General features: G+C 32.8%; 2 protein-coding genes across 2 annotated transcripts; both read left to right on the forward strand.

Annotated features, from left to right (window-relative positions):
- Positions 1 to 373: 373 nt before the first annotated feature.
- LOC130901138 (polygalacturonase-like) lies at positions 374 to 7240 on the forward strand. The gene is made up of 4 exons (XM_057812250.1): positions 374 to 676; positions 3799 to 4010; positions 4071 to 4392; positions 6945 to 7240. The coding sequence occupies exons 1-4, from the start codon at positions 385 to 387 to the stop codon at positions 7187 to 7189; spliced, it is 1071 nt and encodes a 356-aa protein (XP_057668233.1). The 5' UTR covers positions 374 to 384; the 3' UTR covers positions 7190 to 7240.
- A 1971-nt stretch (positions 7241 to 9211) lies between these two features.
- Positions 9212 to 22910, forward strand: LOC130902029 (cytochrome P450 4C1-like). The gene is made up of 12 exons (XM_057813829.1): positions 9212 to 9320; positions 11335 to 11553; positions 11641 to 11838; positions 12025 to 12210; positions 13539 to 13605; positions 14310 to 14436; positions 14497 to 14572; positions 19913 to 20013; positions 21199 to 21267; positions 21357 to 21522; positions 22440 to 22619; positions 22689 to 22910. Exons 1-12 carry the CDS (start codon positions 9281 to 9283, stop codon positions 22847 to 22849), a joined length of 1590 nt encoding a protein of 529 aa, XP_057669812.1. The 5' UTR covers positions 9212 to 9280; the 3' UTR covers positions 22850 to 22910.
- The last annotated feature ends 575 nt before the right edge of the window (positions 22911 to 23485 follow it).

A 23485-nucleotide genomic window follows, 5' to 3' on the forward strand; every position in this document is an offset into this window, starting at 1 on the left:
CTAATGAGCTTAAGCCACTCAAAATCACGCGCACGAGATAGAGAATTGTCCCCATAGGCCTCTTGCAACAATTTGGAGGACGTGTTTAGCTGTAGCACAACGCCGACTGACGCCTGAACGTCAACAATAGCGGAGCGAATATTGCAAGACCTTCGCAGTCGCCTACGGCGCATGCCCGTTTTCTTCTGCTCGCGTATCGTCTGCACGGAGCGATCGGGGGTTGAAAAAAAAACGGCCCTCATAAATATGATTAACTGCAACTATCTTCCGCACATACCTCGTATTATTCCAAGGATTTTTTCATTTTTGTTATCACCAGACTCGGTTAACGATAAGTTTTATCAAGTGTCCAATTATCAAATTGAATGTAAATTGTCATCAAAAATGATCGAGTTGAAAATAAAAAATTTGGTTTTCTCAATATTTTTCATGTTAGTCACCAGCGATGAAAATAATTGTAGAATCACAGAATTTCCACATGTTTCGACAATTGTTGAAAAATGTACTGACATAATTATTTCCAATTTGACAGTTCCCGCAGGTGAAACACTTAGATTAGATTTACAAAAAGGTTCAAAATTAACTTTCGAAGGTATCACAGTTTTCGAAGTTGCCTATTGGCAAGGTTATTTACTACATATTACTGGAGACCAAGTGTTGGTACAAGGCGCACCAGGTAATTATATTTCATTAGTACACGTGTGATTATTATTTTTAGTGGATTTTCATGAACCCAAGTATCATTTAGTATAAAAATAAATTATTTCTATCTTATAAAAGATGTATTTTAAATATACATATGATTTCATTAATAATTGAACTAATTCAAAGCGTCGTATTTTCAATACTGTGGAACCCACAGACGTTTAAATTTTTTTCGATCTACTGTCATATTTAAGAAATAATCCTTCAAAATTTCAGCTTCATCCTTTGATTATTTTGTCGTGAGTGAATTTTTAAATATGTATATATTTTTCGTTAATAATTGAATAAATTCAAAGCCTCGTATTTTTAATACTGTGGAACCCACAGACGTTTAAATTTTTTTCTATACACTTTCATTTTTAAGAAATAATCCTTCAAAATTTCAGCTGCATCCTTTGATTATTTTGGCGTGAATGAATTTTTTAATATGCATATATTTTTCATTAATAATTGAACAAATTCAAAGCCTCGTATTTTCAATACTGTGGAACCCACAGATGTTTAAATTTTTTTTCCATCTACTTTCATCCTTGAAAAATAATCTCTCAAAATTTCAACTTCGTGCTTTGATTTTTTTGGCGTGAATGAATTTTTAAATATGCATATATTTTTCGTTAATAATTGAACAAATTCAAAGCCTCGTATTTTCAATACTGTGGAACCCACAGATGTTTAAATTTTTTTTCCATCTACTTTCATCCTTGAAAAATAATCTCTCAAAATTTCAACTTCGTGCTTTGATTTTTTTGGCGTGAATGAATTTTTAAATATGCATATATTTTTCGTTAATAATTGAACAAATTCAAAGCCTCGTATTTTCAATACTGTGAAACCCACAGATGTTTAAATTTTTTTCTATACACTTTCATTTTTAAGAAATAATCCTTCAAAATTTCAGCTGCATCCTTTGATTATTTTGGCGTGAATGAATTTTTTAATATGCATATATTTTTCATTAATAATTGAACAAATTCAAAGCCTCGTATTTTCAATACTGTGGAACCCACAGATGTTTAAATTTTTTTTCCATCTACTTTCATCCTTGAAAAATAATCTCTCAAAATTTCAACTTCGTGCTTTGATTTTTTTGGCGTGAATGAATTTTTAAATATGCATATATTTTTCGTTAATAATTGAACAAATTCAAAGCCTCGTATTTTCAATACTGTGGAACCCACAGATGTTTAAATTTTTTTTCCATCTACTTTCATCCTTGAAAAATAATCTCTCAAAATTTCAGCTTCGTGCTTTGATTTTTTTGGCGTGAATGAATTTTTAAATATGCATATATTTTTCGTTAATAATTGAACAAATTCAAAGCCTCGTATTTTCAATACTGTGGAACCCACAGATGTTTAAATTTTTTTTCCATCTACTTTCATCCTTGAAAAATAATCTCTCAAAATTTCAGCTTCGTGCTTTGATTTTTTTGGCGTGAATGAATTTTTAAATATGCATATATTTTTCGTTAATAATTGAACAAATTCAAAGCCTCGTATTTTCAATACTGTGGAACCCACAGATGTTTAAATTTTTTTTCCATCTACTTTCATCCTTGAAAAATAATCTCTCAAAATTTCAACTTCGTGCTTTGATTTTTTTGGCGTGAATGAATTTTTAAATATGCATATATTTTTCGTTAATAATTGAACAAATTCAAAGCCTCGTATTTTCAATACTGTGAAACCCACAGATGTTTAAATTTTTTTCTATACACTTTCATTTTTAAGAAATAATCCTTCAAAATTTCAGCTGCATCCTTTGATTATTTTGGCGTGAATGAATTTTTTAATATGCATATATTTTTCATTAATAATTGAACAAATTCAAAGCCTCGTATTTTCAATACTGTGGAACCCACAGATGTTTAAATTTTTTTTCCATCTACTTTCATCCTTGAAAAATAATCTCTCAAAATTTCAACTTCGTGCTTTGATTTTTTTGGCGTGAATGAATTTTTAAATATGCATATATTTTTCGTTAATAATTGAACAAATTCAAAGCCTCGTATTTTCAATACTGTGGAACCCACAGATGTTTAAATTTTTTTTCCATCTACTTTCATCCTTGAAAAATAATCTCTCAAAATTTCAGCTTCGTGCTTTGATTTTTTTGGCGTGAATGAATTTTTAAATATGCATATATTTTTCGTTAATAATTGAACAAATTCAAAGCCTCGTATTTTCAATACTGTGGAACCCACAGATGTTTAAATTTTTTTTCCATCTACTTTCATCCTTGAAAAATAATCTCTCAAAATTTCAGCTTCGTGCTTTGATTTTTTTGGCGTGAATGAATTTTTAAATATGTATATATTTTTCGTTAATAATTGAACAACTTCAAAGCCTCGTATTTTTAATACTGTGGAACCCACAGATGTTTAAATTTTTTTCTATACACTTTCATTTTTAAGAAATAATCCTTCAAAATTTCAGCTGCATCCTTTGATTATTTTGGCGTGAATGAATTTTTTAATATGCATATATTTTTCATTAATAATTGAACAAATTCAAAGCCTCGTATTTTCAATACTGTGGAACCCACAGATGTTTAAATTTTTTTTCCATCTACTTTCATCCTTGAAAAATAATCTCTCAAAATTTCAACTTCGTGCTTTGATTTTTTTGGCGTGAATGAATTTTTAAATATGCATATATTTTTCGTTAATAATTGAACAAATTCAAAGCCTCGTATTTCTAATATTGTTAAATCCACAGATGTTTAAATTTTTTTCTATACATTTTCATCTTTAAGAAATAATCCTTAATAATTGAACAGTTCCAAAGCTCCTTATTTTTAATACTGTTAAGCCCGCACATTTTTTTTTTTTTCATATACTTACATCCTTGATAAATAATTCAAGGATCACACATTTCGTAATATAATTATTGGAAGATCATAAAGTCAAAATAAATGATAAATTAGAAAATTTCTCAAAACTATCTACTGTATACATGAATTCAATTGACGCGAACGCAATTTTGAGTATTCAAATTTAATTAAAAAAACTTTTTCATCAATATCTCGTTTATATTTCCAGTAACTATTCGACGACATAATCAAATTTTCTGTTCTAAACGTCAAATTTTTAAGGAAGTATTTTAAACGCCCAAGGAGAAAAATATTGGGACGGTCAAGGTGGAGACGGTGGAGTCACCAAACCAAGATTCCTACACGTAGTAGCTACTGGAGGATCAATTTTCAAAAATCTATATTTATTGAACTGTCCAAGATTTTGTGTAGGAGTAGGAGGTTCAGATTTCACCATCACCGGATGGACCATTGACGTCGTAGCTGGAAATACGGTAAAAAAATCAAAATTCCCTCTTCTACTCATTTCTATCGGAAGTTGTCTCAATTTATAGAGAGGAGGCCTCAATACCGATGGATTTGGTATTGGAGGTCACAATATCCTCATAGAAAACTCGGTGGTTATGAACCAAGACGATTGTGTTGTGGTCCATTCAGGTTCTGGGTTGTTTTTCAAAAATTTACAATGTTACGGTAGCCACGGGTTGAGTTTCTCAGTTGGGAGTAGTACCAACGACAATACCAAGAATAGTGTCATTAGCAACATCACTTTTTCCGATTGTTTAGTAGCTAACGGATTATATGGGATCCATATTAAAACAAAAAAAGGCGTAGGAACCATTGAAGATGTTACTTATCAAAATATCGCATTGATAGGTAAGTTTTTCTAAAAATTATTTAGATAAGATATTTATAGAAGCTTAAATATGATCCCTTTCGAAATCAACTCAGTTCCAAAGCTTGTAGCTTCAGAACTAGAAAGCGAGCTGATCTTGATGCCCAACATAAATTGATGAGTGACGACTACCAAGCAAGATCTCAAGCTTCAGGATGTACGTCATGCTGTTAGATCTGGAAGAAATATGAAACAAATTCTGCTAGGAAGAGATTGAAACTCTGAAACATCCAGTTACATAATGCTCTAAACGTAGAAAATTATTTGGATGAGACATTTATAAGAGCGTAGATATGATCCCTTTTGAAATCAACTCAATTTCAAAACTTGGAGCTTCAAAACTAGAAAGCGAGCTAATCTTGATGCCCAACATAAATTGATGAGTGACTACCACCAAGCAAGATCTCAAGCTTCAGGATGTACGTCATGCTGTTAGATCTGGAAGAAATATGAAACAAATTCTGCTAGGAAGAGATTGAAACTCTGAAACATCCAGTTACATAATGCTCTAAACGTAGAAAATTATTTGGATGAGACATTTATAGGAGCGTAGATATGATCCCTTTTGAAATCAACCCAATTTCAAAACTTGGAGCCTTGATGATGACTACCAAGCAAGATCTCAAACCTCAGAACTAAAAGAATGCGACTGTGACTGATATTAGATTATAATGGTTATATTAATGATTCTTCTTCTTTCTAACATCTATTACCAAATAAAGTATTGTGCTAGGTGAACGTATTGACTTCGATCCACAAGTTTTTAATTAATTTCAGTCATTAAAAACTGCTTGATAATTATTTTAGTTTACAAACTAGTTAGATGAGTTAGAACATAGGTGTGGTGAAACTAGATTATCAAATAGTGCAACAGAAGCCTGAGTTTGTTTGTATTTTCAATTACAAGGTCAGTTAAAACTAGTTAATACATACATATTACCCCCACCATGACCAACAACTGTGCGAATTGTCCCAAGCCGCTTGTCGATCGATAATCAAAAATTCAGTGTGATGCTAAGATTATATACTCGATCTCTAAGGCCCCTTTCACACCAAACGAATCCGAATCAATCTGGATCACTCCGAATCAACCTAACCTAATCTGAATCTATAACAATCCTTTCATCTTCTTTTTGTTTTCCTTCTTTCAGTTGCTTTTGAGCTATCATCATAGACGCAGATGTTTTAAATGCAATAGTGTTTCGTAGGAGGCAACGGCGGAAACAGAAAACAAGAAAAGTGTGGATACATCACATAAATAGGAAAAGGCCGGATTTTGGTATGTTTCATCATTTACATCCTGACCTACAAAATGATAAGAAGAAATTCTATGACTTCTTCCGAATGAGTGAGGAATTGTTCGTAATACTGCTGGATTTGGTGGGACCTGAAATCTCGAAACTGGATACAAATTATAGAAAGATTTCTGTTGCTGTGATTTTTATCATTGGCGTCATAAATCGCACCATTTTCTTTAACTTTTAAAATTAATATCTCCACGTCCATCTCGTATGGTTGTTGATTCAAGACTGACCGGACGAGGAATCTGACAGGTTGAATCAAGTGCGACCTCGAATCAAACCTGATTGAACCAGATTCGTCCGGTCTGAAGGCGGGAAAAGAGTCCTTTCACATTTAAACGGAGCGCTCGAAGTCGAATCTTGGTCAATCAGATTCAACTTGATTCGGAGTGATTCTGATTGATTCGGATTCGTTTGGTGTGAAAGGGCCCTAAGTGATGCTTAGACTGGATGTTGCCTCTCAATGCAGATAAGTGTGTAGGCAAAAACAATCCGAGATATACATACTTCTTAAACGATCACGCCTTAAATGAAGTGAATTCTTATAACGATCTCGGTGTTACTACGGATTCGAGTTGGTCCGAACATGTTATAAGTATTGCCAACAAAGCAAAAAGTAAACTGTATCTCCTCCGCAAGTCTTTCGGAAGGATATCATTACATAATTCAACTCGTTTATATAAAACTTATATTCGCCCAATTATGGAGTATTGTGGAACTGGGTGGTGTCCTCAGCTAGTGTACTATCGGTTCTTTAGACGTCACTAGGCATTTGGTCTTCTCGGTATTGATTAGTTGTTTTTCTTTAAGTGTTAAAGTTTTCAGAATCTCACTGCTTTGGGCAGAATTAGTTTTATTCTATCTATTATCAAATTTAATATGAAAGGACTAAATGAATCTCGTTGTCTGATTCCTGCGTTTACATTTATACCTTTTGTTGTTTTACGTGTCACTCGGAATTAATGATTCAATGGGAAAACAATTCGAAGAAATCATAAAAAAATCTTTTATGATCAAACATAACCAATTTTGAAGCTGATATGTCAAAATTATTGGCCTTGTTTACTTCTGGATAAATTTGAGTCTTTTAAGATGTAACTTGGGTATCGAAACGAGCGTCACACAGTGTAATTGTGAGTGTTGGTTTAGTGGTAGTATGAACAGTGTGTTCAGAATGATTATTACCAACGGTTCCAGAAATTCCAACTTACTAATAATTTGATTTATTGAAGGAATTCAAGAAGACGGAATATACATCAACCAAGATTATGGTGATATTGGAAATGTTTCTCGTCAATTTGAAATTACTGAATTGAATATGATAAACATATATGGATCTTTACAAGGCCAATTTACTAGACCTGTTCACATTGTTTGTAATGAAAATAAATGTTCAAATTGGAATTGGACAAACATCAATCTAATAGGAAGCGGAAAAAGTTTTTGCAGCTTTATACCAAGTGGATTTTCATGTTAAAACTTGCATTATCTTCAATGAAATATTGCTAATAAAGAGTTTTTGAATATATTATATTTTTTTAATCAGTATGGCTTGCCTATTACAATAAAATAGGGTATTCCAAAAGTTTCAATATCCTATATAAAATAAAAAAAATTCGAGAATAAAAATCTGTTGCTATTTGCTAAAAATTTTAAGTACAACATGTACAGGTATGATAATAGCCGTTGTTGGCGACAATAAAACAGATTTGAAAATAAAAATCTGTTGCGGCGAAAACATTAAAAAATAAAGAAAATTCTGAAAAATTGTTATAAATTAATCATTATTAATTTAACAAAAAGAAACTATTTACTAAAAATGTTAAGTACAACATGTACAGGTACGATAATAGCCGTTGTTGGCGACAATAAAAACAGATTTGAGAATAAAAATCTGTTGCGGCGAAAACATTAAAATAATAAAGAAAATTCTGAAAAATTGTTATAAATTAATCATTATTAATTTAACAAAAAGAAACTATTTACTAAAAATGTTAAGTACAACATGTACAGGTACGATAATAGCCGTTGTTGGCGACAATAAAAACAGATTTGAGAATAAAAATCTGTTGCGGCGAGAACATTAAAACAATAAAGAAAATTCTGAAAAATTGTTTTAAATTAATCATTATTAATTTAACAAAAAGAAACTATTTACTAAAAATGTTAAGTACAACATGTACAGGTACGATAATAGCCGTTGTTGGCGACATTAAAAACAGATTTGAGAATAAAAATCTGTTGCGGCGAAAACATTAAAAAATAAATAAAATTCTCAGAAATTGTATATTTGATTATTATTAATTTAACAAAAAGAAGCTATTTGTTAAAAATTTTAAGTACAACATGTACAGGTACGATAATGGCCGTTGTTTGGGGGAGTTCACAACACGTGTTTATTCACATGGGAGTAAAAACTGTCTTTTCAGTTATTAGTAAAAATAAATAGTTAATGATAATTTTAGGATGAGAAATGCACAAAAAAATTAGTCACTGCACGATCGATACACAAATAAAACTGTATAGTGAGTAAAACAGGAAACCGGCTTCGTTCTCACCCCTACTGGGGGATTTTGAGGTTTCATGCCCTTCAAGACTTTGGATTGAGTGAAATCAATTGATCAGTTATCGATTGGCGATATTGGTGATATATCAAATTAAATTGAGAAAAAAAACATATCTTAGATTGAAATTATAAATTCTGAATAAAAATTTATCGTACTAAAATTGCCATCTTACAACCCTATTACAGATCTGTAGATAAAACAAAAAAAAGTTAAAATCGTGATGGAAAAACAGGGGTTGATCGTGGAAGACATTCCAAGACATGACAAAATAAAAATTGATATCTTACCAAAAAATTAAAGTTTATAATTAACAAATAAAAAATAAGGGTTGATCGTAGAAGGGTAAAAATTTAGGGTTCTATATATATTCAAATGCTGTATTAAAAAAAAATGAAACTAAAAATTTCATCTCAAAAATAAAAAAGAAATAAGGGATGGACTCCCTTTAACATTTAAAGTTATAAAAAATAAATATTGACCTATTCTCAGATCTACTCAATATGCATAAAAATGTCATGAAAATCTGTCAAGCCGTTTCGATGGAGTATGGAAATTAACATTGTGACACGAGCATTTTCCATATTAGATTTTCCAATTTTTTTCACTGATGCTCCGCTCCTATTGATCACAACGTAATTTAATGTAGTCAAAAACCTTCCTCGATGAATGGAATGTCCAATACAAAAAGAAATTTTTTAGTTAGAAGCAGTAGTTCTTAAGATGAGCGCGTTCAAACAAACATTTTCAATACTATGTAATACTTTTTACAGTTTTTTATGTGTTAGTTTTTTATGTACAATTAAAAATTGATGAGCGTTTTCTAATTAGATGGTAATTTGTTTATTTTATTATCTACTAAACTTTAATTAAACTACCCCACTATTTATTTTTCACTTGGATTTTTTATATTAAATAAACAACCTTCTTATAAACATTATACAAGATCTAAATGCATATTGTGAAAAACTTTTTTCAAAATAGTGTTTTTTCTATCATCAATTATGACTATAACCGATTTTTTTTTGAATAATTCAAATATTGGTGAGTGTATCAGAATATTTTTATTGAAAAACCCCGAAACACCCAACACCGTCAAAACTACCCTTGAAGAGAGGTCTCGGCCAGTGTTCCTGAAACCCCCCTTTCCATAGTACCCTCTGACAGTTCAAGGGTTGTGGAGGTGTTGGGGTCTCGACTTTAAATCACTTTGCTTTGAACTATCATTGCGCTAATTTTCATAAAAATTGGCCGAAACCTATTCATTTCCTCCCAGGATATTTTCAGACATTTCAGGAGTAGTTTTGACGACGTCGAGAGGGGGATTTATAGTTTCGTCCCCATAGAGACTTTAAATCATCTCGTTTTGAACTATAATTGCGCCAATTTTCATAAAAATTGGCCAAAACCTATTTTCTTCCTTCCAGGATACTTTCAGACATTTCAGGAGTAGTTTTGACGACGTCGAGAGGGGGATTTATAGTTTCGTCCCCATAGAGACTTTAAATCATCTCGTTTTGAACTATCATTGCGCCAATTTTCATAAAAATTGGCCGAAACCTATTTTCTTCCTTCCAGGATACTTTCAGACATTTCAGGAGTAGTTTTGACGACGTCGAGAGGGGGATTTATAGCTTCGTCCCCATAGAGACTTGAAATCATCTCGTTTTGAACTATAATTGCGCCAATTTTCATAAAAATTGGCCGAAACCTATTTTCTTCCTTCCAGGATACTTTCAGACATTTCAGGAGTAGTTCTGACGACGTCGAGAGGGGGATTTATAGTTTCGTCCCCATAGAGACTTTAAATCATCTCGTTCTGAACTATCATTGCGTCAATTTTCATAAAATTTGGTCGAAACCTATTCATTTCCTCCCAGGATACTTTCAGACATTTCAGGAGTAGTTTTGACGACGTCGAGAGGGGGATTTATAGCTTCGTCCCCATAGAGACTTGAAATCATCTCGTTTTGAACTATAATTGCGCCAATTTTCATAAAAATTGGCCGAAACCTATTCATTTCCTCCCAGGATATTTTCAGACATTTCAGGAGTAGTTTTGACGACGTCGAGAGGGGGATTTATAGTTTCGTCCCCATAGAGACTTTAAATCATCTCGTTTTGAACTATAATTGCGCCAATTTTCATAAAAATTGGCCGAAACCTATTTTCTTCCTTCCAGGATACTTTCAGACATTTCAGGAGTAGTTCTGACGACGTCGAGAGGGGGATTTATAGTTTCGTCCCCTAGAGACTTTAAATCATCTCGTTTTGAACTATAATTGCGCCAATTTTCATAAAAATTGGCCGAAACCTATTCATTTCCTCCCAGGATATTTTCAGACATTTCAGGAGTAGTTTTGACGACGTCGAGAGGGGGATTTATAGTTTCGTCCCCATAGAGACTTGAAATCATCTCGTTTTGAACTATCATTGCGCCAATTTTCATAAAAATTGGCCGAAACCTATTTTCTTCCTTCCAGGATACTTTCAGACATTTCAGGAGTAGTTTTGACGACGTCGAGAGGGGGATTTATAGCTTCGTCCCCATAGAGACTTGAAATCATCTCGTTTTGAACTATCATTGCGCCAATTTTCATAAAAATTGGCCGAAACCTATTCATTTCCTCCCAGGATATTTTCAGACATTTCAGGAGTAGTTTTGACGACGTCGAGAGGGGGATTTATAGCTTCGTCCCCATAGAGACTTGAAATCATCTCGTTTTGAACTATCATTGCGCCAATTTTCATAAAAATTGGCCGAAACCTATTCATTTCCTCCCAGGATATTTTCAGACATTTCAGGAGTAGTTTTGACGACGTCGAGAGGGGGATTTATAGTTTCGTCCCCATAGAGACTTTAAATCATCTCGTTTTGAACTATCATTGCGCCAATTTTCATAAAAATTGGTCGAAACCTATTCCCTTTCTTCCAGGATACGTATATACTTTAAAATGCTCTTATAAAAAAAACTTAAGTGATGAAATCAATAATAGTTTAAAAAAAATGGATACTACTTAGAATCAGGATATAAATAAATTCAGTGCTTATTTCCAGACTCGAAATCAAATTTGAACGCATCCAAATATACGGAAAAATCAGATCATTTTATTAGATTATACTTAGTTGTTATTTGCTGTATATTTTTCTTCTCATGGTACGTCAAATGGTTGTGGAATAGAAGGTATCTTTATATTCATTCCAGAAATGTACCAGGACCCTTCGGGTTACCATTTATAGGATGTGTTTATCTACTTTTCTTACATGAAAAAGACGGTGAGTAAAATGTGAAATAAAAACACTGAGAAAAAGTGATTATCAGCATAAACGACGAGGTTATATGAAAAAATTGGTAATTTTTAGATATAATGAAAGCTATTACCGATTTACAAAAAATATATCCTGATATAGGTGCTTTATGGTTCGGTACAAGGCTTTATTACGCGGTGTCTAAACCAGAACATATTGAAAAGATTTTAACGAATTCCAAAGCTTTGGACAAAGATTTTCTTTACAAGTTTATGACATTAGCAATTGGTAAAGGTTTATTGACAGCTAAAGGTTAGTAATATCTCCTTTTTCTGTTTATTCATCTAATTTACCATCTCCAATACTGTCTTATTCTTATCAATTATTCTCAGATCATAAATTTCCGCTTCGGTCAACGTATTTTCCTGATTTAGCTACACTTTAAACGAAATACAATATTGGTGTGTGCATTTCTTTTAAATAAATATGATGTTGTAGTACAAAAATGGAGAAAACACAGAAAAATTATCAGGCAAGCTTTCAATCAAAGAATTCTTAATTTTTACCAAGCAGTTTTTTTGGAAAAAGGGGAAATTTTTGCCAAACAATTGCAAAAAAATGTCGGAAACAAAGACTTGGACTTTTTTGATATGATTTCCAAATGCACCTTGGACATTATATGCGGTAATTTTCAATTATATCATAATTATGTGAACACAAAAACAAAATAATATATAGAGAGTGTCTCATGAATAATGTCGGGTTTCAATATTCACTTTGATCATTAAATCGTAATAGGAAAAAAAGTATTCTACGGCCTTAACCCAATTTTCAGCAAGCTCTTTGAGACATTGGAGAAACCATTCTTTGGGGATAAATGCGACCCAAAGGATTTATTATGTCACCTTTTTCTTGCAGCCATACACCTCTTTTTAAAAATTTCAGAATGTTGAATGGCCTAACCAAAGATCTTCGTCTTCTATGTCAAGCGATTCGAGGTGTAGTGCTCTGGAGCTCGGTAGTGTTTCACACTTCGTGAGAATGTGGATAAAGGAAAAGTTAACCTCAACTATCATTAACAGCTGATAAAAACCCTTTTCCACCACTTAGTTGTCTTTTTGTCCATATATCTATGTGGCAACCATCTTTTTCACTCCAATCATTTATCTCTATGACAATTAGGAAGTACTGTACACGTACCAAACAGATTGAGAATCATTTCGTTGTCTTTTTTGTCTATAACCAACCTTGGTATGTTTTTTCTGCTGATTATTGATGTACCAACTGCTGCAAAAGGTATTTCAATAATAAGTTTTGTACTTGACGTCATTCTCTGGAATGGTTCCTGCTAACTTTAGAGCAATATCTTCTAATAAGTCGTGTGACTGACACACAGATGGCTCTGCCATTGTCAAATATGACGTTTATGAAGTACCAACTTTCAAAAGACTGTGTGTAAGATTTCATGACATTTAGATTAGTCAGTAAAAAGTGACAGCCATTTAAGTGAAGCTATCATTTCCCTCCGAAATCAAAACGATTATTATCTGAGTGGACTGCAGCTGGTGAACCATCTCGGGAACGTTCAAATGCTCAATAATCATCTGGAAAGGTTATGGAGTGTTAAAGCAAACATCATTCATAAATCTTGGAAAGTTTTGCTTCAAATAAATAAAGAGTCTTCAGGTGGAGAGAATTGAATCCCTCAGCACCAGGTCACTTCAGTTGTTACAATATGTACCGAGTTGCGAGGACTCAACAGAAAAGGAAGTGAATGAGTGGTTGGCCCAAGAATCTCTGGAGAGAATTTCCAGAAGGAGACTGAATCCTTTAACACCAGGTCACTTCAGTTGTTACAACAAGTGCCGAGTTGCGAGGAACCAACAAAATTTTCCGTGTTGGCTGAGCTTGGTGCGGTAGGTTTAGGATCATTGAGACTCTACTGTTTTTAAATATTACTCATGAGACACTCTTCATAGATCATCCAATGAACTAAATGTTTTTTTTTTTAGAAACAGCAATGGGATTAAACATGAATACACAAACTCAGGATTCAGATGTATGTTATAATATAAACAAGTAAGATATTATAATGTATTTTGAAATTTCCATTTATAATACCACAAAAAATTACTAAAACCAATGTTTAATGGTATTTTGAGAATGTACTGATAATAGTATATAACTAGCAATTGATATATTTTGTTAAATTTCCTTCTTTATAGCAATCCTTAAGAATCTTGGCATTGCTTCGAATCGTAGACCACCAATTGACTTTTTCGATAGATTAAATAAATAATAGTCGCATGGTGGTAAATCGGAACTATAAGGAGGCTGTTTCAGTGTATCTCAACCCAATTCTTTAACGTTTTCATCGTTAGCCGAGCTGTGTGTGGTCTGGCGTTGTTTTGCAGTTATAGCGCGGATACAGATTGAAATATCCCGTCGTTTACAGTTCGATGTTCGGGAATATCTTTAGTAAATATTCAGTGCAAGAGCACGAGCACGAGCAAACTTCTCAGCGCGTGCATTCCAGCTCAAAATTCAGAAGTCTTAGCACCCATGTGGCTGAAATTTTGCAGTAACCGTAAAGCAAGTCATGAATTTCTGTTCAGTTTTCGTATCACCCTTCGTATATTTATACATTTATTTGATTTCCAAAAACCAATCGAATCTGTCACATTGCCTTAAAATTCATCGATATTTCGAAGATTTGTCGCGTAAACTTCCAAAATAACAAAAATATGACGTTCGTATAATATTTTGTCAATTTTTTTTTGTAGAATGTTTGAAATAATAAATTATAGGATGTTCAACCCATGGTACCATTTAGAATTTATATGGAAATTGAATCCATTAAGCAAACAGTACGACAAAGCTGTAAAAATATTTAAAAATTTCACATCGACAGTAAGAAAAATAAGTTTTCGAAACTAGTTACGTTTTTTTTTTAATTTTTCGGATTTTCAGGTAATTAATAAAAAACAGGAAGCGTATAATAACAAACAGAATTTGAAAGATTCGATACCTATCTCTGGAATTGAAGGTATATTCACAATTCCATTTATAATTTCATTCCTTTGATATTTCACTGGCTAATTAAAAAACTACATTATATTTTCATGAAATAAGCTAATTTTTTCCAAAACTGGCTAGAAATTAGTACTTTCCGGTTTATTTTTAGGTCAGAAAATCTCATTTTGTCGGACCGAGCCAGAAAATTTTTGTGATAGTCCCGTGAAAGCTTTTACCTACTACCAATATGTAATAACAAACCTCATTTATTATAATAATTAAACACAACACCTGTACAATTAGTGATGTTTATTCCCAGCTAACGTGGAGGCAATTAAATTTTTTGTAGAAACGATTTCTCCTCCCATTATTTTAGTAGCTATATATTTTTTGTGTTTTCTAAGGATGTTTCTACATATCCTTCAGCGACACTACAAGGATTTCCATCCATCATGTCTCTTCAAAATGTACATATCAACACCAAAATCAGCAAGTAGGGATGCTGATGATGTTCTAAAACAGTGACCTGTATATTGTGATGGATTTGGTAGTTCCAGAAACGTTGCTATTTCTTTTGGAATGCGCCCAAAAGTATTGATACCAATTGGTTGAGAAAAACATTTTCCATTTTTATATAAAATAAAAAACCAGTCATGGACATATTTTCGGACGTTATTCAAGCAATCAAAACCAGCGATGTATCCTCTAGTAATAGCAAATTCTCTTTGAATTTTAGTTTTAGTAATCGGTATTTTGATCGTTATTAACGTAACTTCGTCACCAATTTTTAACTTCATCAATTCTTCTCTTAGGCAGTCGCCAAAACACACCCACGATTAAGGAAGCTTATAAAAATAATATGATACATGGAAATGTCACCATATTTATGTATAATCTTACCTTCATCATCAAGAATTGATCATTATTGGCTTCTCTCAAAAATCTGTGTATATTTTCCTTTGAAAATAAACTGGATTTTTGGCTGTGACCTTCACTTTTCCGCTTCAAAAAAGCCAATAGCTGTGAATATTTACTTATGTCCACATTTTTCTTCACAGATATCATTGTTCTCAGCATACTATAATGTGTCCACAATGATAATGCCTTTTCTTTTTCAGCTTTCGCAGCAAAATAAGCCAACAAAATTTTCTCCGATATATCACGGACTTTTTTCGAACTGCATCAGTCTTCGAATCGCTTATTTTCTTTTTCGTATCTATTGCGGAATTTAGCGGGTACTAGGGTTTGTATTGCGTTATTTGCAGCAAGTTCTATATCATGATCCACACTCTCATAGTCGGAACGCATGTCGATACAATTGTACCAAACTGAAGTGAACGCGTCAAAATTGACAGTTCGCAAAATAAATCAACGCTTGCTTGTTACATGATTCTAATATCATTAATTTCAGGAATATTGACTAATTTTTAGTAAATAATTTTATATATTAAAAAAATTGATGATTTCCATTCCAGTCCGTTCAGGCGTTCTACCCAACCGATTTGCTTAATTTTTTTTTTTCAATGAAAGGTATTGATGCACAGATCAGCCATCAACCATCGGATTTCATCTAATTTTCACCATTCTCAAGTTATACTCAAATGTGATTTCCCCATGTACATTACTTATGGGAGTTTTTCACATACACACGTTCTATCCTCAATATCTCAGGTTCTATTCAAGATAGAGACTTCGTTTTGGTTTAAAAACACTCGCTGAAACACCTTCTTTCTTTTGAGTTTTTACACACTTAAATCGGTTGATTTGGAGAGAAGCTAGACGCGGACATTCAATGTGGAGTTATGGATTTTTGTAGGTTTTTGGCAATTTTTCTACATTCAGAGATCTATATCTCAGGTTCTGATATAGCTACAGAGTTCGTTTTGATTTAAGAACACTCGCTGAAACATTTTCTTTCTTTTGAGTTTTTAAACACATAAATCGGTTGATTTGGAGAGAAGCTAGACGCGGGCATTCAATGTGGAGTTATGGATTTTTGTAGGTTTTTGTCAATTTTTCTACATTCAGAGATCTATATCTCAGGTTCTAATATAGCTACAGAGTTTGTTTTGGTTCAAGAACACTCGCTGAAACAGCTTCTTTCTTTTGAGTTTTTAAACACTTAAATCGGTTGATTTGGAGAGAAGCTAGACGCGGGCATTCAATGTGGAGTTATGGATTTTTGTAGGTTTTTGGCAATTTTTCTACATTCAAAGATCTATATCTCAGGTTCTAATATAGCTACAGAGTTTGTTTTGGTTCAAGAACACTCGCTGAAACAGCTTCTTTCTTTTGAGTTTTTGAACACTTAAATCGGTTGAGTTGGAGAGGAGCTATGCGCGGACATTCAATGTTGAGCTATGGATTTTTGTAGGTTTTTGGCAATTTTTCTACATTCAAAGATCTATATCTCAGGTTCTAATATAGCTACAGAGTTTGTTTTGGTTCAAGAACACTCGCTGAAACACCTTCTTTCTTTTGAGTTTTTGAACACTTAAATCGGTTGATTTGGAGAGAAGCTAGACGCGGATATTCAATGTGGAGTTATGGATTTTTGTAGGTTTATGGCAATTTTTCTACATTCAGAGATCTATATCTCAGGTTCTGATATAGCTGCAAAGTTCGTTTTGATTTAAAAACACTCGCTGAAATACCTTCTTTCTTTTGAGTTTTTAAACACTTGAATCGGTTGATTTAGAAAGCAGCTAGGCACGGACATTCAATGTGGAGTTATGGATTTTTGTAGGTTTTTGGCAATTTTTCTACATTCAGAGATCTATATCTCAGGTTCTGATATAGCTACAAAGTTCGTTTTGATTTAACAACACTCGCTGAAATACCTTCTTTCTTTTAAGTTTTTGAACACTTAAATCGGTTGAGTTGGAGAGGAGCTAAAGCGAGCTGAGTCAAAGCGATTTTTGAGTAAAATCAAAAGATACATTTGAAACTTCATTGTATGTAGTAATTTTTAAAAATCGATAATACTAAACAAGCAATAAAATAAAGTTATCATATTGATATATTTCTATTATAATGATTTCTGATACTTATTTAATGGATTCGATGCGAGCGAAGCCGCGGGTAAAAGCTAGTTAACATTATTGGTAGTAGGTAAAATAATGTACTATATTCGTATCGTAAATTCATATTACGATATTCAATGGGTTATCAATTTTACAATTTAGGTAACTGAAAAATTGAGATTATTGCTATAGCAATCTATAGCAATCAACCTATCGGCATCTGAGGGTGTAATTGTATCATGTTTTCAGAAATAAAATAGTGATATTTTTTTTCTTGTAGTTCGATCAATTTTCATGCAAAAAACTCAACAAGTGCTCACTTTAAAGGGATTTCTATTCTCTTTAAGAAAGAGATCTCGAGTTTTTCCCAAAAACTCACGAGTTTTTTAGGCTTAATGGTTTTAACCATCCCTCAACGTTCAATAACTCGTTTGTTTTTCTGTCATCTACATTTTTGTTTCAAATTAGTTTTATATAAAGTTAAAACTTGTATTATTCGTGAAAAATGGTTAAAAAACTGCGTTTTTTCAGTTGATAATACAATTTCAATTTCTAATAACTTTGAGGTATAATATTAAAAAAAAAATCGGACAAGTTGCTTCGAATTAGACAGTCTACCTAATTTCGAGGTAACATTAGCCATAAATATTCTCATCCCCTAGGGCAGGGGTCTCCAAACTTTGAAGCCTTCGGGCCAGGATAATTTTTTTCGTTACATCCCAAGGATCAAAACAATTGTCGGTGAAAAATCACAATTCCATAAATCTCATTAGTGTTTTTTTTGTTTTTGTTTCATTAGTTGGGATTAATTCCATATTTGTTATTTAATATAAATATATAATATAATAAATATGCTTAAGTTTAGATATTTCAGTTAAGTTTTCTACGTCATCAAAGATTTACCTTGCAATTAAATAAAGTAATTATCACTCTGTGTTTTCATTCTATTCCATTCAACTTATCACAGTACATACATAGTACATAGTAACACATTAGTCTGAAGCTGTCGCGGGCCGGATTTGGCCCGCGAGCCGTAGTTTGGAGACCCTTGTTCTAGGACAAAAGCACACTTCGTCACATGCTGCTACCAAAGTTTTAAAATGGACAAATACAAACAAGTATTTATAATTGGACATGGCTTTCGTGATTTTCAAAATATTCTTCATTGAATACAGTACACTTTTGCATTTGTTTGAACTAAATTTCGAAACATTTTTTCCATTCCGATCGAGGTACCTCCAAAACATGTAATTTAACACATTTAACACATAACAAATTCCCATCTCATTTCGTAATATGAATCTTTACGATACTTATATCGTAAATATCTAATACCGGACTCATTTTTATTTACTTTCCGGCCTATCTTTAATGAAAAAAATAATAAAATAGTTACTCTAAGATAGTGGTCAATTGTTATTGTACAATTGTACAACAATGCCCGTTTAAAAAAAAATATTGTACGTAATACGACCCGAAAGTGGTTTTTTACTGGACGATTGGGCAAATTGCAGGACAAGCAGCGGGCGAATCCAGCAAGCCTGCGAGGGACTTGTTACGTAAACTACTATTTTGAGGAAAAAAACGACTTTTTCAACTCCATATTTGTATTTACAACTCATCCTCTAGTTTCAAAGACATTTACAAGTTTTGGTATCCGGGTTTTGAAGTTTCACGTCTAAGAATCCAAAGCATTTTTTAATTTCGTTTCTTTCTCATACAATTCGATTTCTATTAGAACATTTAGGTGCTTCTAAAAACTCAAAGATTCAGATTTATTGGAAAGCTTTTGCGCGTTTGATCCTCCTCGTTATGTTTGGCCAGCTACCCCGATAGACGACGTTCTATCCTAACTATGAATATTGAATTGATATACTGGAGCTCATAGCTCTAACGGCTACTTGGCTGTCAGACAGAAAGATGATTAAACTGGACACATTCTTCAATTGCAGGATTTTTGGCTTGAAAAACGCCTGGTGTGTTGTCCAGGCTTTCAGAGTTTTTGCTTCTGGACCGGTACACTCCTATTCCAGGTCTGCTGCTCCGGATACAATCCATGTGTTACATTTTTAAACAGCCTCGCAACTTTGGCACTCAAAGTTCATTGGTCCAATAGTAATGATGTGTTATAATTGAATTCAGCTCGGTAGCAATTGAAGCAACATTTTTTTGTTGCTGATTTCCATTTCTTTCAACTCCGCGCTTGTCGTTGATAGTCAATTTGAATTGTTTTTGTACATCTTTGACTCTCATTTTTACTAATAAAAATTTGTAAGTCCATTTTTGAACAAACAGAAACCTAATCAAGTCCAAGTCCAAAATATACTTGTTATGGTTTCCATTTTTAGAAACTATAAAAGGAAAAATAGCATTTCTGGATCTTATATTGGAAAATACGAATTTTACTGAAAAAGAACTTCAAGAAGAAGTAGAACTTTTCTTATTGGCGGTGAGTATTAATAAAAATTCTTTGATTTTCTCAATGTTTATCTCTCTTCAGATCCGTAGAAGATCTTTTGGTTTCGTCTTGCTTTACACCCTTGTCGCTTTATAGATTAGGAAACTACCCGAGATGCTGATCGTTTTCTACCGTGGTGTGGTTTACTATGAATGTATCCTCTAGTGGATCATCTCCTAGATGTTTTTTTAACTACTCTTTACACTATTTTCATTGGTCATATATCAGTTTCCACCACTGAAAGGAATGGAATGAGGTCTAGGATACATGAAGAAAAAAAAACCAGATGGTGGTCAAAAGAAATAAGGAAGAAGATAATAAAAAATGAAATTGAAAGAGCAAAGCAAAAAGTATGGAGATAATTTGGAGAAGAATTAATAGAGGCAATAGAAGAAAATCTTTTGGAACAAAATTGAAGCAATGGAAAAAGAAAAAGAAAGAATAGAGAAATAATAAGAGATAAAATAAACATTATAAAGTGAAGACAGAAGATATATTAGAGATATGGAAAAAATTTGTCGATGAAAAAAGAATTATACGACATAAAAGAAGAGGATGAAGATTATAGAAGACTTGAGAATGAAAGTAAACATCAATAAACGCAAAAGGATGGTAGTGAATCGAAGAGAATAAAGAACTGGATACAAATTTGAATAACAAGAAAAGAACACCACAAATCCTAATGAGAAAATAGACGCAAGCAAAAAGATATTAGACAAAAAGGAAATGAAGACCCAGGAAAATTTGGCTGCAACAAATAGCATAGAAAAGAGGAGGAAAGAAGAAAACGATACAGCAAATGAATGAAGAAGGAAAAGATCAGGAAAAAATGGATGAACTGGGAATGAAAACTAAAATCTCGATACTCTCATGCTCGAAAGGGGATAAATGATTCTAGAGAAGAAAAAGAAAATAAAAATTTGTAGCTCTCTGGATAGTCTTAGACCTCTTGCTATTCGAAGTATGATTTCTCGTAATTTATGGTCTTAAGAACATTCATCCCTTGTCTTATTGTGTTTAATACTCTCCTGATGATTGTTGTTTGTTTGTTTTACCAAAGTTTTCTTCAAGTAACGCATTTCTTCTTGGTCTACTTGATGTTCCGATCGATTCGTAATTCTTCTCGTAAAATAAACGCAATCTATATCGTAGTTTTATTGGGGGTTTTATTTTCAGGGAACAGACACAACTGCAACAGCGCTTAGTTGTATTTTCACGTTATTAGGCATGTTCCAAGATGTACAGGTAAATAAAAATAATTAACCTGGTTGAGTTTCGAAGTTTATAGCCTCAATTCGATCGCAGGTATCAAAATTTTTATATTCGTTCTTTAGCAAAACGTTTTGGAAGAAATCCTGGCGATTCTAGGACCCGATAGACCAGTATCTCCATCAGATTTATCCGAATTGAAATACACTGAAAGAGTTATCAAGGAAAGTTTGCGATTATTTCCGGTAGCAGCTTTGTTTGGTAGAAATATAACTGAGGATATTGATGCAGGTGAGTATGTAGTGAGTGATTACAAAAAAATTTACTTGGTACCCTGGATATTGCTACGAACTCGTACATTGATGTAGACCGTGAAGCCGGTTCTATCCTATTATGTTAATCGATGCTTCTTTGGCGAATACGCTTATTTTTTACTTGTTATGAGGTGACTATTTCTTGATATTGTTTTTGTAACCTGTTTACATTATATTGCGACAAGTTTCTTCACTCTCAGACCTCTTAACGAACAGAATAGGAGTTGTTATATTGGTAAAAAATTTATAACCTCTTCGATATATGTAAACAAAACGTTTCAGGCAATGAACTTCATCTGTCGTGTTCAAAATACTTACAGAAACTTATTTTGGAATATTTTTGTTTGATTTCTGGATTTGACCTAACCAAATAGGCTTTATATACTAGAATTTTATTTTGGAAAGACAGATGCGACTGTAATTATGCAGTTTAATCCCCTCAACTCCAATTACCCTGAAATTTTAATATGTTGTACAGTTTTTCATTTTCAAACGTCATTTATAACATTTCTATTCCATAGATTTAAAATTAGAATAAAATCAAAATAGAAAATGTTCTAATAAGAATACAAAATAGGTTAGGTTAGGTTAGGTTAAGTTAGGTAAGGTTAGGTTAGGTTATGAACACACCTCCCCGCCCCTACTTACAACTTCCTTTTGCATCAGACATTCATGAAGTATAAGTACCACACTATTGCTTCCTCTCATTGAATATGTGTGTTTTCCAAGTTAATATATTGAGATTTTAATTGGTTTTTATTTCACATACCTTCACCCACGTTTTATTTAACCGCCCCTTGAAATCTGCCGCCCCCTAGGCTACATCCTACTAGTAATTTATTGGTTTTAAATTAAAAGAAACAGTAAACATTTTATGTGTTATGAATATTTTAGGTGATATAGTTTTCCCTGCGGGTAGTTCTGTTTTTTTTTGTACGTTACATATACAAAGGAATCCAAAATATTGGCCGGATCCACTTAAATTCGATCCTGATAGGTTTCTACCAGAAAATGTAGCTAAACGACATCCTTGCACATATATACCTTTCTCTTATGGTCCTAGAAACTGTATAGGTAAGAATAAAGATACGATGATGATCTAAATGGAATTTTTTGTTTATTTTTTTTTATTTATGTTAATAGGTGCACAGTATGCTATGATTAATATGAAAACTATTTTGGCGACTATTTTGAGAAGGTTTAGGATTTATACAAGCTATAAAACCATTGAAGAAATCGAATTGAAAATCAATTTGTTACTAAGAATGAAGGAAGGATCTAAAGTTTGGGTGGAAGCACGTTAAAACTGATATATCTTGATGTAAACTCCGTGGAAATTATATGAAAATAAATCACTCAACTCAATCATAGCGTTTTATTGATATCAAAATAAATTCTGTCTTCATCGTTAAATAAAAATAAGGCTGAACTTCCGAAAAACGCCAATGAAATTTTACAGATGACTTCGATAAATTTGAAATTCCCGCGACAACGCAAGGTCGAAAATCGCTGTCATTTTGTGCGCAGGTAAGTAGGAGCAGAAATATCCGCCATTTTGCCCGTTCATTGAATTAGTGGTAAATAAAACATTGCATGTTTAAAACATTTTTTGTGGTTTGGGTTTTTGAGTTAAAATTAAAAGGAATACTTTCAAAAATGTAAGTAATTATTAAATAATCCAATGTTTCGTCAATTGATGATTGACTTTTTGTCCACAAATAACATCATCCCAGACAGAGACCCTCCCAAACTTTTTAAAATAACAAAATTTGAGCCATTAATAATAATCTTGTGCGAGTCAATAGATGGTGCAACAAGCACAACCAGTTTGCTAAATGGTATGATGATGGTACCGTTTTTGGCCACTTCAGATCTTTCGGAAAAATCAAGGGCAGATCGTGCGACCATAAAGGTTCAGCGGCAGAAGGCACATGGTCTAA

The sequence above is a fragment of the Diorhabda carinulata genome, chromosome X (assembly GCF_026250575.1).
Source record: "Diorhabda carinulata isolate Delta chromosome X, icDioCari1.1, whole genome shotgun sequence".
NCBI lineage: Eukaryota > Metazoa > Arthropoda > Insecta > Coleoptera > Chrysomelidae > Diorhabda > Diorhabda carinulata.